The 14,187-nt window shown below is 44.2% G+C and overlaps 1 protein-coding gene across 1 annotated transcript in view; it reads right to left on the bottom strand.

Moving 5' to 3' along the window:
- LOC308294251 (immunoglobulin superfamily member 22-like) overlaps nt 1-14,187 on the bottom strand; it is a gene marked incomplete at both ends in the record, with an annotated part of 55,093 nt that overhangs the window by 21,460 nt on the left and 19,446 nt on the right. Inside the window, 6 exons of the mRNA XM_080736978.1 lie at nt 6,188-6,490; nt 7,708-7,796; nt 9,001-9,208; nt 9,559-9,700; nt 12,647-12,771; nt 13,849-14,133. Coding sequence (XP_080593104.1) covers nt 6,188-6,490; nt 7,708-7,796; nt 9,001-9,208; nt 9,559-9,700; nt 12,647-12,771; nt 13,849-14,133 — 1,152 coding nt within the window. The remainder of the gene's footprint in view (nt 1-6,187; nt 6,491-7,707; nt 7,797-9,000; nt 9,209-9,558; nt 9,701-12,646; nt 12,772-13,848; nt 14,134-14,187) is intronic.

Genomic DNA, 14,187 nt, shown 5'->3' with positions numbered 1-14,187 from the left:
CAGCAGCCTGTATGAGATCCAGTCTGTGCACTAGGAATGTTTTAGTCATGCTGCTAGTGTTCATTTTATGAGCCATTCTTTTAATTTAACGTCAGTCTAATTTGTATACCGGTATGATATACACGTATATAAAAAGCATTTTTCTTTTTCTTTATCCTTTTAGATAAACCTTATTTCGGCACGATTCACCGCCCACAGTTTTTGCGCCACACACTCGCGCCATTATGTCAAATCGACCGGCTCATGCCTTCATCGGGAATCATGTGCTTGTATTTTGCTTCTTGAAGGAGCCAATTTCTCAAATCTGGCTTTGTCCAAAGTTTGTTGTAAGCCCAGGGTCACACTGGCCAGACGCAAAGCTTGGCCTACATCTGGCCAACATCCCGTCAGCATTTCAAATGAGGGTGAACCTCAATGCTCTTTTCGGGAATAAATAAAGGTCTCAATCAATCAAACATATTTTCACAAAGCTCCCAAAGTTTGTTGTACGCCCATGTTTGCCACATTGGCCAAGCTTGGCAGGACGCTTACACCGCTCATTTCACACTGGGTGTGATTTTAACTCTATGGGGAATAATGGCACATTGGCCCTCGTAATTGGCCAACCCGACCGATGGGCTTTACAGATTTGATGAGCTTTGTGTGACAGTCTTGCTGTACCAATGAAAGTGCCAGAATGCACAATAGAGCAGCACACAACAATCTTCTATTTTTATTACCGAGATATATAGGTAGATAGATAGACAGACAGACAGACAGACAGACAGACAGACATATTTGATCATGTATGGAACATTCAGTTGCAGGAGGCAGCACAGCAGTTACAGTTACAGAGGAAAGCAGGTACAGCAATGAGTAGCAACAGGACAATTGAGAGCCACAAGTGAAGAAACAATATCAAAACGGTATCGACAACAGGACAGTATACAGTAACACCACCATACCGACATGTACAGTTGGACCGTTGAGCTGGACAGCACTCCAGTGGGAGGCCACCATAGGGCTGTGGTAGTGGGACACAAGGTCTACTCCTTCGGAGGTTTCTTTAACATGTACAGTGGTATGACAATTGAAAACGTCCACATCTTCAACACAGTCTCTTTGCGCTGGACATCGTTGCCCCCGGTGACGGCCAGCAGAGGGCGGTGTCCTCCCAACGCCACCTGCCAATTCGGGTGCCACGCGCCCGTGTTGATTCACCACATCGTCTACATCCCAGGGATCTTTCACGGATATGATAAAGATCACTTTGTGCTTTATGTATTTGACGTGGACACCCACAGGTTGTTCCTGCCCCAGGTTTCAGGGGACGTTCCATCGATGGAAATGCGACGCTATGACGGTTTGTTTGCCGTGGTCTCGGGACAGGTCGTGTATGTCTGGCTGACATACTATAGTGGTAAAATGTGTAGGCTGGACACCATCACGATGGTCTGGTCTTCAATTAACGCTGGAGGAACTCCGGCACCTATTTCACAAAGTCATACCTTTGCTAACATCATCGGGACAAAGATATATCTAGTTGGGGACGGAAGTAAATCGCCATACTACCTGAGCGTGTTCGACATAGAGACCAACCGCTGGCTGTGCTCGCCCTTTTCGCTAGATTATAGAGACGTAGAACGGTATGAATGCGTTGTTGCCTACAATGGAGAGCTGTACATGTTGGGCAGATCATTTTGTAGAGATCTGCCCTTTATCACAAAACAAGTGTGGAAGTTCAACCCGGGGACCTTCACCTGGAAAAGGATCCAGGCCAGGGGGAACAACCCGCGTACCAGTGGTTACAAGAGGAAATGCTGCTGCGTGGTGGGAGACCGTATCATCGTTTTCGGTGGACACGGGCAATTGGCCCATAAACTCTACATTTTAGACATGAAGACTAGTCTGAAGGCGTTATGCAAGCTGTTGGTTATTCAGTACGGTCTGGAGCAATCTGAACTCCCGCACAACCTCCGTTGGGAACTGGCAGCCATGACTACCCAAGAGGAGTAAGGGGAGGAGTTTATTATTTAGGAGATTATTTTATGCAACAGTGTTAGCTGGAGTATTAGCGGAGCGGTTAAGTGCTACGATCTTTCATTTTATGATAAAAGCGTGAAAATTGGCATGAGCAGTCTCAGTGGGTCACTTGACAAGAAAATTGTCCGAGGCAATTGAAATTTCAATATGGCGGCCATTTTTCAAGATGGCCAACACCTTAGTGCAGCATTTAAGTAATGTAATGGTATATTTGGTGATACAAGCATGAAAATTGGCATGAGCAGTCTCTGTGGGTCACTTGACAATAAGCCACCCACAGCCACTTGAAATTTCAAGATGGCGGGCATTTTTCAAGATGGCCACCACTGTAGTGAAGCAATTAAGTGATATAAGGGTTTATTTGGTGATACAAGCATGAGAATTTACATGAGCAGTCTCTGTGGGTCACTTGACAATAAGCCACCCACAGCCACTTGAAATTTCAAGATGGTGGCCGTTTTTCAAGATTGCCACCACCTAAATGGAGCATTAAGCAATAGAATTGTTTAGTTAGTGACACAAGTACGCAAATTGATATGAGCAGTCTTTATGACAAGAAATCACTTCCAGCCACTTGAAATTTCTATTTTCAAGATGGCCCCCTGGATCCTCAAAAGGTAAATTTTCTCATATAAATGTATGTATTTTTCATTAAGGACGATTTGGTGTCATTCCATTTTAGATTATGTTAAAGAACAACTCTTAACACATCAAAATACAACTGTGTGGATCATAGATAGATTAGAAAAGAGATTATCTGCACTACGAGGACACACTGGTGATATATCACTGCTGTTAAACTCAGAATGGGGTTCAATGTCAGCTAATTGAAAGTTAGTATCCCAAATGCTGTCTAATTACCCCAAAACAGTTAGATACTGTAGCTGCACCTGAATTGACAGGTTGTGCCAGCACGGTAGAGCCGAGCCAAGGTTAAACAGTATTTAAATGGCATTGGAAGAACGATTGGACCAAGTGTAGGGTTAAGGCATGAACTTAGTTGTATCCTATACATCAAAGTGCTTGGTAAAATGTGGTTCAAGGATAAACCCTTGGCCTCTGCCTAAGACATGACAGAAGCCATCATAACAGTTGAGAAAACTAACTGGGACAGATGTTTCATTTGTCAGCAGGTCACAGAGGAAAAACAATTCAGCAGAGAGCACAATCATATATTGGTTATGATACCATTGCAAGAAATGTTCCATTATTTCAGAACAAAAAAACATTGCATGGATGCACCTCAGTGATGTAGCCCAAGCTCATCAGGATTTCGGGTCTCGCAACATCATGCCCCTCACTTGGTTGACCCAGCCGGGGTTGATTAAGTCCCGATTTATGTCCCGGTAGCTACCCACCATCAGTCCCATTAGAGAAAGACAGGACCATTCACTCCACCGCTCTGGAACTACTTGCCCGAGACTGGGAGAGGAAAATCTGGCGCATGCATGGAGGGACTAGGCTTTGTGAATTGACTCCTGTCCGGGCCCCTCCTATGTCTCACCAGGTCCAGGACCTGTGCGTTGCACCAGACTCCAGCCCCAGACATTTCACTCAGGAGTGGTGGATTTTGAGCCACAATGGTACTGCAGGCTCCACCTGGCCCAATGGTGGTGATGAATGCAGGTTCCGCTTGTGGCTTGAATGGCCCTCCTAAAGGCTTCACAGTGGGTTTGTTGGGCTTCTTCCTCATGGAAGACACAAGCTGGGGCGCTAACTAACCCAACCTGCTCCCGGATGTCGTCTACATTCCGGCTGTCACCCGTCTCTCTGGTGGTCACCTAACTATTCCTGGTTGTCATGTAGTCTATTCTATGAATCACAATAAATAAGATCAATGCTCTGCCTATCTTACTTAGTCCAACCCGACTAGATGAAGGTCATGGTATAGAAAGCACATTGACAAGACACACGGCAAAATATCATTCAAGCTGTAAACAACACAGAGCTGGAAAGGGCCCAAAAGAGAGCATCTACTGCTGCTGAAGACACCAAAGATATCAAGAGGCCAAGAAGATCCCAGCCCTCAAAAGCTTTGTGCTTTATCTGTGAAGATGACAGTGCAACGTCCCCCTTACAGGACGCAATGACAATGAAACTTAATGAAAGGGTTAATGAATGTGCCAGGAATCTAAGTGACAAGAAGCTCCTTGCAAAGCTTATCATTGCGTCCTGTATAGGGGATGTTACATTCTCATCTTCACAGATAAAGCACAAAGCTTTTGAGTGCTGAGATCTTCTTGGCCTCTTAATATGGATATATTTGGTATCTTCTGTGTCTTCAGCAGCAGTAGTTTATCCTTTTACCACCTTTTACCAAGCACTTTGATGTATGGGATACAACTAAGTTCATGCCGTAACCCTACACTTAGTCCGATCGTTCATCCAATGCCATTTAAATCCTGTGTGATCTGTACACCATCCGGTTTGTGCCCTGGTAGTGCAGATATTGACTAGTATTTTCTAATCTATCTATGATCAACACAGTTGTATATTCATGTGTTGAAAGTGGTTCTTTAGCGTAGTCTAAAATAAAATTTTCCTTAATGAAAAATACATACATTTCTATGAGAAAAGGGATGTTTTGAGGATCCAGTGGGACGCCATCTTGAAAATAGAAATTTCAAGTGGCTGGAAGTGGTTTCTTGTCAGAGACTGATCATAACAATTTGCATGCTTGTGTCACTAACTAAACAATTATATTGCCTAATGCTCCATTTAGGTGGTGGCAATCTTAATAAATGTCCGCCATCTTGAAATTTAAAGTGACTGTGGGCATTTTCTTGTCAAATGAGCCTTTGAGACAGCTCATGGCAATTTTCATGCTTGTATCACCAAATAAACGATTATATCACTTCAGTGCTCCCTAAGGTGGTGGCCATCTTGAAAAATGGCCGCCATCTTGAAATTTAAAATAGCTGTGGGTTGCTTATTGTCAAGTGACCCACAGAGACTGTTCATGCCAATTTTCATGCTTGCATCATCAAATAAACCCTTATATCACTTAATTGCTTCACTACGGTGGTGTCCATCTTGAAAAATGGCCGCCATCTTGAAATTTCAATTGCCTCGGCCAATTTTCTTGTCAAGTGATCCATGGAGACTGTCCATGCCAATATTCACGCTTTTATCATGAACTGAAAGATTCTGGTGAAAAAAAGCAGTTAGCCGCTCCGCTATATTGGTTGAGCTTCACATGACAGTTGGCACGCTGCAGAATATAGTGCGAGCGAGCCCACACTGTTTCGTAGGAACAGTATCTCTAGTTAGGAAGATGATGATGATGCTGATGATGGGGATGATGAGTACAATGGTGCAGTTAATCGATTTAATTGATTTAATTAATTATATTAAAAAAATATGATTTGATGAAATCAAAAATCTAAAATAGCGAAGATGGCTATTTGGCCAATTTAGCTATTTCCATACCTTTGTATGACAAAGTATAAATAAAATATGGCTTAAATAGTTAATCAGACTACTTTAATCAGACTACTTGATTTAAAGTCATATTTGCTGATATATAGAGAAAGGATAAAGCTTCTCGATAGAAGGGCAAAGAAAATAAGCAGCCCTACAATGATGATACTGAACTCACCTGTGGATCTTTAGAAATACTCATTCTCTTGATGATTATGATAATGATTATGATGACAATATACCATATTAAATGGGTTGAGAGGCCATATGGAAACGGAAGGTCCAAGGTTTGATTTCCGGCTCTGGCTACTGATCAGGGACATATCTGGCAGGGGGGACATGTGCGGGACCCTTTGTGCCGTAGACCCTATATGGGGACTTCAAAGTATTTCTATGGGGAAGGGTTCCATCAGCAGTATGCAGCTCTGTGAATGGTTGGGAGGTGGGTGGGATAGATTTGTTTTGATATTATACTGTTTAGACTGATGATAAGTTATTGTTTTACCTATGATCTTCACCTATTTCTATGCATTTGATTACCTCGTATTTTCCTTGCTTACTGTAAATCGCTCTGGATTAACACACGGGTGACTAACAGGTCATTTTGAACGATTTTGAGATCGCAAAGTGCAATAACTCTCCCCGTGAATGTCTCAGAATTGTCCCCTTCCATGACTTTTCCTAAATACTCAAGACATATGTTCTAGTTTTTTTCCCCCTTCTTCCATGGTAAGTTGGCTCTCACCTATGGGCTCTCCGGCGCGCACCTCCTCGGTCTCCAGAGGGTCGCTCAGGCCCTGGGAGTTGACGGCGCGGATGCGATACGTGTACGCCTGGCCCTCGTCCACCGTGGCGTCACGGAAGGCGGTGGTGCTGCTCTCCACCTCGCCCACCTTCAGCCAGGACCGCTTCCCCGCCGCGCGGCGCTCCACCACGAAGCCCGTGACCGGCTTCCCCCCGTTGTCCCGTGGGGCCTTCCACTTCATCCTGATGCACCCGCCCGAGTGCTCCACGAACTCCACTTTACCCTGAGGGGGCTTGGGCCGGTCTGGAGGGAACAAGAATTTAAATAAATCAAGGGTGCGAGCAAGACTCTAAAGTGTCACTCCCACTGAGCACTTATCTATAACTATAAAGATAATTATAACTATATTGTTCGCCGTTGTATTTTTTTATAGTTGGTGTGAACACTGACATCCACTTGGCTTAGAATTATTTTTAAAACTATATATTTTTGGACCGGTGATAGCTGCTTCCTACTTTTGACTTAATGTGTCCCATGTCTGTCCATGTGTATGTCCCTATGCAGCACGAACAGCTGCAATACCGCTGGGTGACCAGAAGTGGCACTGTTGCGCCTCCTAGACACAGTATTTCAAACATGAAGCCTGATTTATGCTTTGACCTACGACCACGCATCTCGCTGAAAATAACTAGTCAAACTAGTGCTGTCCTTTCATAGTTAATTGATCAATCACTCTGTTTGGTCTTAATCCACCAAGACTTTGTTAGTTGATTAGTAGTTTGATACACATCTCTAGATATTAGAACCCTTAGCTTTCAATAGGCAGTAGCCATTATTGTGAAATCATTATTTGAAAGTTCTCAACCTCACCAACCTGAAAACATCCCAGCATAAATGTATGCATCAAGCGCAAATCTACAGATTTGATGATTCAATCAACTAATCAATTAGTCGACCAATTCCTCTAGCTATTAGTCCACTAATGATTTCTTTTTTTACACTTTGCGGTGAGTGTGGCATAAATTAGGCTTGAGAAATGATAAGTCAGATGTGTTGCACGTTCCACCAATCACATTGAAATGCAGGTTGTTTTGACTGACCAATCACATTGAGGTGCAGATTGTACGTTCCGACTCACCAATCACATTGAGGTGCAGGTTTGACTCACCAATCACATTGAGGTGCAGTTTTGACTCACCAATCACATTGAGGTGCAGTTTTGACTCACCAATCACATTGAGGTGCAGTTTTGACTCACCAATCACATTGAGGTGCAGGTTGTTTGACTCACCAATCACATTGAGGTGCAGGTTCGACTCACCAATCACATTGAGGTGCAGGTTGTATGTTTTGACTCACCAATCACATCGAGGTGCAGGTTTGACTCACCAATCACATTGAGGTGCAGTTTTGACTCACCAATCACATTGAGGTGCAGGTTGTTTGTCTCCCCAATCACATTGAGGTGCAGGTTGTATGTTTTGACTCACCAATCACATTGAGGTGCAGGTTTGACTCACCAATCACATTGAGGTGCAGGTTTGCCACGGCAGTGCCACAGTCACTCTTCAGACGGAGCATGACGTCACCGCTGTCCTCTCTGACGCACCTGGATGAAAACACATTGAGTAGATATCTATCAGAGGAGCTCTGATATATTTAACCACTTTCAGCCCGGCATCACTATTTTGGGCATATTTTACGCGAAAGGTTTTTAAGGTTTCAGACATTATCTTTTGAATATGCCTTAAACGGTTAATTGACATTCATGGATTTCAATAGATTGTTGCATATTATGAAGCAACAAAATTTATAGAGTAGGTAGCCAGATCCAATAGTGATTTCTCAACCTGTGCCTGCAGGGGACCTTTGGTGTGCCCCTGAGAATGGTCAAGTGTGCCCCTTGAAACTGCTTGAAAGCCAGTATCGTATTCATCATTTTAAAAATGATTTAAACTAGTGAAAACAGCCGATCTAGAAGCACACAACGCCTCGCGGCGCGAGGCGTTGTGTGCTTGTAGATCTGCTGTTTTCACTACTGTTGTGCGACAGCCTTGAATGATGAAGCAGGGCTTTACTTTGCGAAGAAACGTACAAATTTGAAACTTGGAGATACAAGGTTTTCCTGACAGTGACGATATTTACACCCCCGTATTATGTTGGTGTGCCCATGGATTCTTGGGACATGAAAAGTGTGCCCATGCAGAAAAAAGGTTGAGAAACACCGCAATAGTCCACAAGCCATGTGGCCCCTAGGTCAGGAGCCTATCTCTGTTTGTGTAGCATGAGGCAGCTTGACGCACAAGTACAGTACACCCCCTGGACATGATGAGGAAAGTATGTTGCAGTTACTTACTCTATTCAACCCCTGATGCTGAGTGCCAAGCAGGGAGGCATTAGGTACCATTCTTATAGTCTTTGTTATTACTTGGCCGGGGTGTGAACCCACAAACTCCCAATCACAGGGGCAGACACTCTCACCAGTCACCACTGTGCTCTTAGCTAGTATGTACTGTTACTTTTCAGGATTAAAAAATTCAAAAACAACAAACGTAGCAGATCTACAAGATCGCGCCACGTTTCATGCTTATGGATTTTGTGTGACGCTATAATATGATCAAGTAGGGCGCTAATATACGAGAAAAAAAACGCAACAAGTTAAAATATAGAGATAAGAGGTTTCTCCCCAACAGCAATGATATGCATTATTAATATGTGATTAAAATATAAAGATGATGAAAGGTTTTAGAAATACCATATGCACAGTAGCCTACCAAACACCCCAGTATGAGAGTTTTCGCTGCTTCCTTTACCTGCTGATTACCAGCGTGGTGGAGTCAGCCGTTCGCTCCACCTTGGTCCTCTCATCCTCCGCCATCTCCAAGCCGTCCTTGTACCAGGTCACCTTGGGCGGCGGTCTGCCTTTGAAGGGGATCTTAATGGTGGCCGTCTGGCCCGCTTTCACCATCACAGGCTGGGCCGCCAGCAGCTCCAGCACTGCAGGGTCGATCTCTGGAGGGTCTGGGGGATGAGAGGAGGTTAGGGTGAGGATAAAGCACCACATTCTATTTGGCGTTTTATTTTTCGTAAATGAACGCCTTGATCATACTACAGCGTCACACAAAAGCATCAAAAGTAGCAGATCCGCAAGCTCGAAACACAGTGCGGAGCGACACGTTTTGAGCTTGTAGATCTGCTACTTTTGCAATTTTTTTATTTGAACCCATTAGTCACAGTTTTGGACTTCCACCCGACAGAGAGACCATATAGTTCTTGTACACACATCTACTTCTCACATTCTACTATGCTTGTGGGGACATTTGGTCCTCACAAGTACAGTAATACAAACACATACACACATTGACACTGACCTGCGATGGTCAACACAGCCTCGCTGTCTGCACCCTTGGCTCTGAAGGTGTACTTGCCCTGGTGGGCGTCGCCCACTCCACTGAAGAGCAGCTTGTGGACGGCACCCTGTTTGACCACCTGCACCCCGCTCTGATCCATGATCTGTCATTAACACACAACACAACACAACACAACACAACACAAGGGTTTTGGAGAAATACAGTACTATCATCGCTGTCGGGGCAAATTCTAACTTTTTAGTTAAATTGATGCCCTACTTGATCATATAGCCTATAGCACATATTATGTCAAACTCAAGGCCCAGGGGCCAAATCAGGCCCCTGAATGAATTATCTTCTGCCCGCAGGATGATATTTAATAACTATTAGAACTGTCCCACAATGGTATATTGCGTGCTGAGCCAGTGAGTCATTCTGCTACACATGCACCACCATAATACTACAAGTCCCACAATGCACTGCTAGTGCATTGGCTCGTATTGAGGGCCTGTGACCACAAGCCTGCATTTAAAGGGCCATGAAACAGAAAATCACTTTTTCTATAAATATGTATTATATCAATGAGTCACTTGTGATAGGGAGCAGTGAGTGCTTGGGGATTCAGAGCTTTCTGCTGTCTCTCTAGCTATTTCTGTGTACTTCCAGTTTCTAGGTCGAAAAGAAATATTTCGCACCACTCATTAAATATTAGCTCACACTGTTCTATTGTGCAATGTGACGTAGGCATATCTAATTAATATTAACGTTTGTTTAATATAGAGTTGTATCAAGGGGGGGGCGTGGTTTCATTCTGCCCTCGTTGTGGCGTCTCGTTGTGTTGTTCAGAGCATAGACTGTAGGGCTGTCGCAGTGGGGCACTTGTTGATTAGATTCAACTCCATGTTCTATAACCAGTTAAAATGAGCAAGTATTTTACAAACAAGCTGTCTGAGCTTTTATCCATGGACACACTTTCTCCAGCTCTGGACTGTTTACCACGGAACCGAAGAAGAAGGGACGCTAAGCTATCGCCGATAGCTATTTTCTGTTATTTTGTGTGTGTGTGTGTGTGCGTGTGCGTGCGTGCGTCGTGACAGTGCGCGCACACACACACAACGTCCACACACGAAAAATAGCAGATCTACAAAGTTGTGAGCTTGTATATCAACTACGTAGCTATGTAGCCGAGCTAAATAGCCGTAGAGCCGAAACCAACGTGTTTACATGAGAAGCTGCTGCTGCTACGGCTATTGGCTCGGCTACGTAGCTGATATACAAGCTCACAACGCGTCACTTTCGCGACGCGTTGTGAGCTTGTAGATCTGCTATTTTTCGTGTGTGGACGTTGTGTGTGTGTGTGCGCGCACTGTCACGACGCACGCACACACACACACACAACACAGAAAATAGCTATCGGCGATAGCTTAGCGTCCCTTCTTCTTCGGTTCCGTGGTAAACAGTCCAGAGCTGGAGAAAGTGTGTCATGGATAAAAGCTCAGACAGCTTCTTTGTAAGATACTTGCCCATTTTAACTGGTTATAGAACATGGAGTTGCCGAATCTTTATACTTTTTACACCTCCAATGGCTGGTTTTAAAAATTGTTTCCGAAATGGAAACGGCAACAAGTGGGTCTCTCTGATAGTTCTAACACAATGATGTGCACGCATTACTCCGCCCCCTCCCCCTACAACAGCAGATAACCACGCCTACATTTCAGATTTCTTTTCATGTTCTGAAATCCCATAAAACAAATAAAGAGGCGGGGTTTCTTATCCCTTTAAATAAACATTGAACCAGTCTGGCCCTCGACTTGTACCATTTTTTAAATTGTGTCCCACTAGTGTATTTGAGTTTGACATCCCTGGCCTATATAGCATCACACAAAATCAAGCTAGAGCTTGTAGATCTGCTACTTTTGATATTTTTGAATGCTGAATAGTAACTAAAAGTACGTTTTAGACACATGAGGTTTCCACCCGACAAGTTGAGTGTGTATTCATCCTAAACCGTATGTACAGGACCAAAATGGCTTGACAAAGTATTACATCTGAAAACATATAAATAGACATGGGCTTAATATTGATGACATCAGGGATCTCCAATATATGGGCATAAAAGGAACAAGGACTGACACAGAGGTCTCCATATTTGGCCATTAATTTATTAGTGAATACATTCTCCCCATTGACTTGAAAGGGGAAAATTCAAATGGTAAGCCAAAATTAATTCGCGAAATTCACGACTCACTGCAACCACACTTAAGTTGCAATTTCCAATTGCATCTTTCTAGTTGTTGTACTGTAGTCTCACTAGGGATGGGACGTTAAGCGATATTATCGTTTATCTTGATAAAAAACACTCACGATAATCGTATCGTGGAGATTTAATTGTCTCCACCAGCCGAAGGCTGAGGGAGAGTATTTCCCCTGAGGGAGAGTTTTCCCCTCCGTCCGTCCGTCCGTCCGTCCGTCCGTCCGTCCGTGCGTCCGTCCGTCCGTGCGTGCGTGCGTGCGTCCGTGCGTCCTCGCAGTTTGTGAGCAGCTAATCTCAGTCACTGTTGGCCCGATCGCTGCCAAACTGAGCACACACACTCCCTGGATGCCAATCTAGAACCTCTGCCCCACATTTTTCAAATCAGCCTCATGGTGGCGCTATAACAGGCCGATTTGTGTGGCCTGGTTGTTACCAGCTAATCTCCGGCGCCGTTGGCCCGATCGCTGCCAAACTGAGCACACACACTCCCTGGATGCTAATTCAGAACCTCTGCCCCACATTTTTTTAAATCAGCCTCATGGTGGCGCTATAACAGGCTGATTTGTGTGGCCTGGTGGAGACCTGTGCTCGGAAGAGCACTGCTTCTAGTTTATCATGATATCGTCCTCCGTCACTGGGATCAATTACTTGTACTTTATACAGTCTTTTTTTTCTCTCTCTATCAAATGTCTTTTGCGACGCGTTGTGAGCTTGTAGATCAATAATTGTTTTGTAAATGTTCCGTCCCAGGATAATGGATTTGGATTATCGCGATAATATCGTAAATCGCGATTTCTTTTGACACAATAATCATGATATGAAATGTTCATATCCCATCCCTACAGTAAGTCTCACCTCCACTCCATCCTTCAGCCAGACTCCGTCCACCTTCTCGTCGTCCAGGACCACACACAGCTCAGCGGGGGAGCCTGTAGGACACTTGGTATCTGACATACCACTCTTCACCGTGGCCAGGCGCTCTGCACCACCACACACACACACACACACACACACACACACACACACACACACACACACACACACACCCACACGCGCACACACACACAATTCAAAATAAAAAAAAACAGCAAAAGTATGTTTGATGCTTTTGTGAGACACTGTCACATCAAGTAGTAGGGTGTTAAATTACGAATAAACCCCAAAAATTAGAATATGGAGATAAGAGGTTTCTGCTCAACAACGTCAATATATATATTTTTATGTGCTTCTCTATTATTCGATTCATCAAAAAAGTAATCTCTATAATAATCTCGCCCCTAAAGGGAGAGGTCACGCAGAACGGAATTAACTCTTTTACCGCTTCGAACGTAAACGCTCGTCCCAATTCTGACGGCGGTGCGTTGCCAATACGAACGGCCGTTCTTTTACCTTGTTTGATGACTGTAAGCTCACGAGAGGTCGCGCGGGTTTGTACAGTAAAAACATCTGCAGTAATGCTGCTCCACCACACGTAAACATCAATGGATGTCCAATTCACTTCCTGGCTGTATTCCGTGGACCTGATCTAGATTATGTATTTCTACGCTCTGAACGACGGAAAGAGGGGAGGGCCATTTCATATCCATAGATGGGCATACAAGTGACAAGGATGGAATGCGATGTCACAATTTCTTGTCATAGGTCAGCTATAGACATTGAGGTGTTACCATCTGATGTTACTGACAAGATGTGACGGTTTTTCTTTAACTGCAACCTACAGTCACAATAATATCTAATACAATAATATGTATTTAATAATATGCATCATGTATTTAAGACACTTTATGTATATATATTATTCGTTCCCTTTCCTGTTGTACCTTGCTCTTACTGTACTTACTGTACTATGTACTCTGTTTTTGTTTTTTCTTTTTCATACTTCTCTGTAACTTTGTAAATAACCTTATACTGCTGTGCTGCCTCTGGGCAACACAGTTTCCCCCTTGGGATAATAAAGGTATCTATCTATCTATGTAGTTGCAGCCCTAACTCTAAAATGAAAGGTAGTTTGTGAGGTAATTCAACAAGACCTAGCGAGGGTGCTTCTCCAGTCTTACCCATCACTGTGAGGCTGGCAGAACAGACGTACTCGTGTGGGTCGTTGTCCTGGGTGCACACGATGGCGTACTCCCCCTCGTCCGACCAATCGCAGTCCTCCACGATGACCTCTGCCCTCTTGCCTTCGCGCAGGAACACGTAGCGGGGGTCCCCTGTGATGTCGCGTCCGTCCTTCTTCCAGCGGACGTGAACGTCCTTGGAGCTCATCTCGCACTCCATGCGGGCCTTGCTCTTCTCCTTGACACGCACGTTCTTCGGGTAGCTGTGGAACTTGATGGGGATCCCTGGGGGGGAGAAGCAGGGATCAATAAGTCCATTTGGGGACAAACGTGTCCGTG

The sequence above is a fragment of the Nannobrachium achirus genome (genome assembly GCF_963921795.1).
Source record: "Nannobrachium achirus genome assembly, chromosome: 11".
Taxonomy (NCBI): Eukaryota; Metazoa; Chordata; class Actinopteri; order Myctophiformes; family Myctophidae; genus Nannobrachium; species Nannobrachium achirus.
The sequence above is the reverse complement of the archived record's forward strand: the minus strand, read 5'-3'. Positions and strand labels throughout refer to the sequence as shown.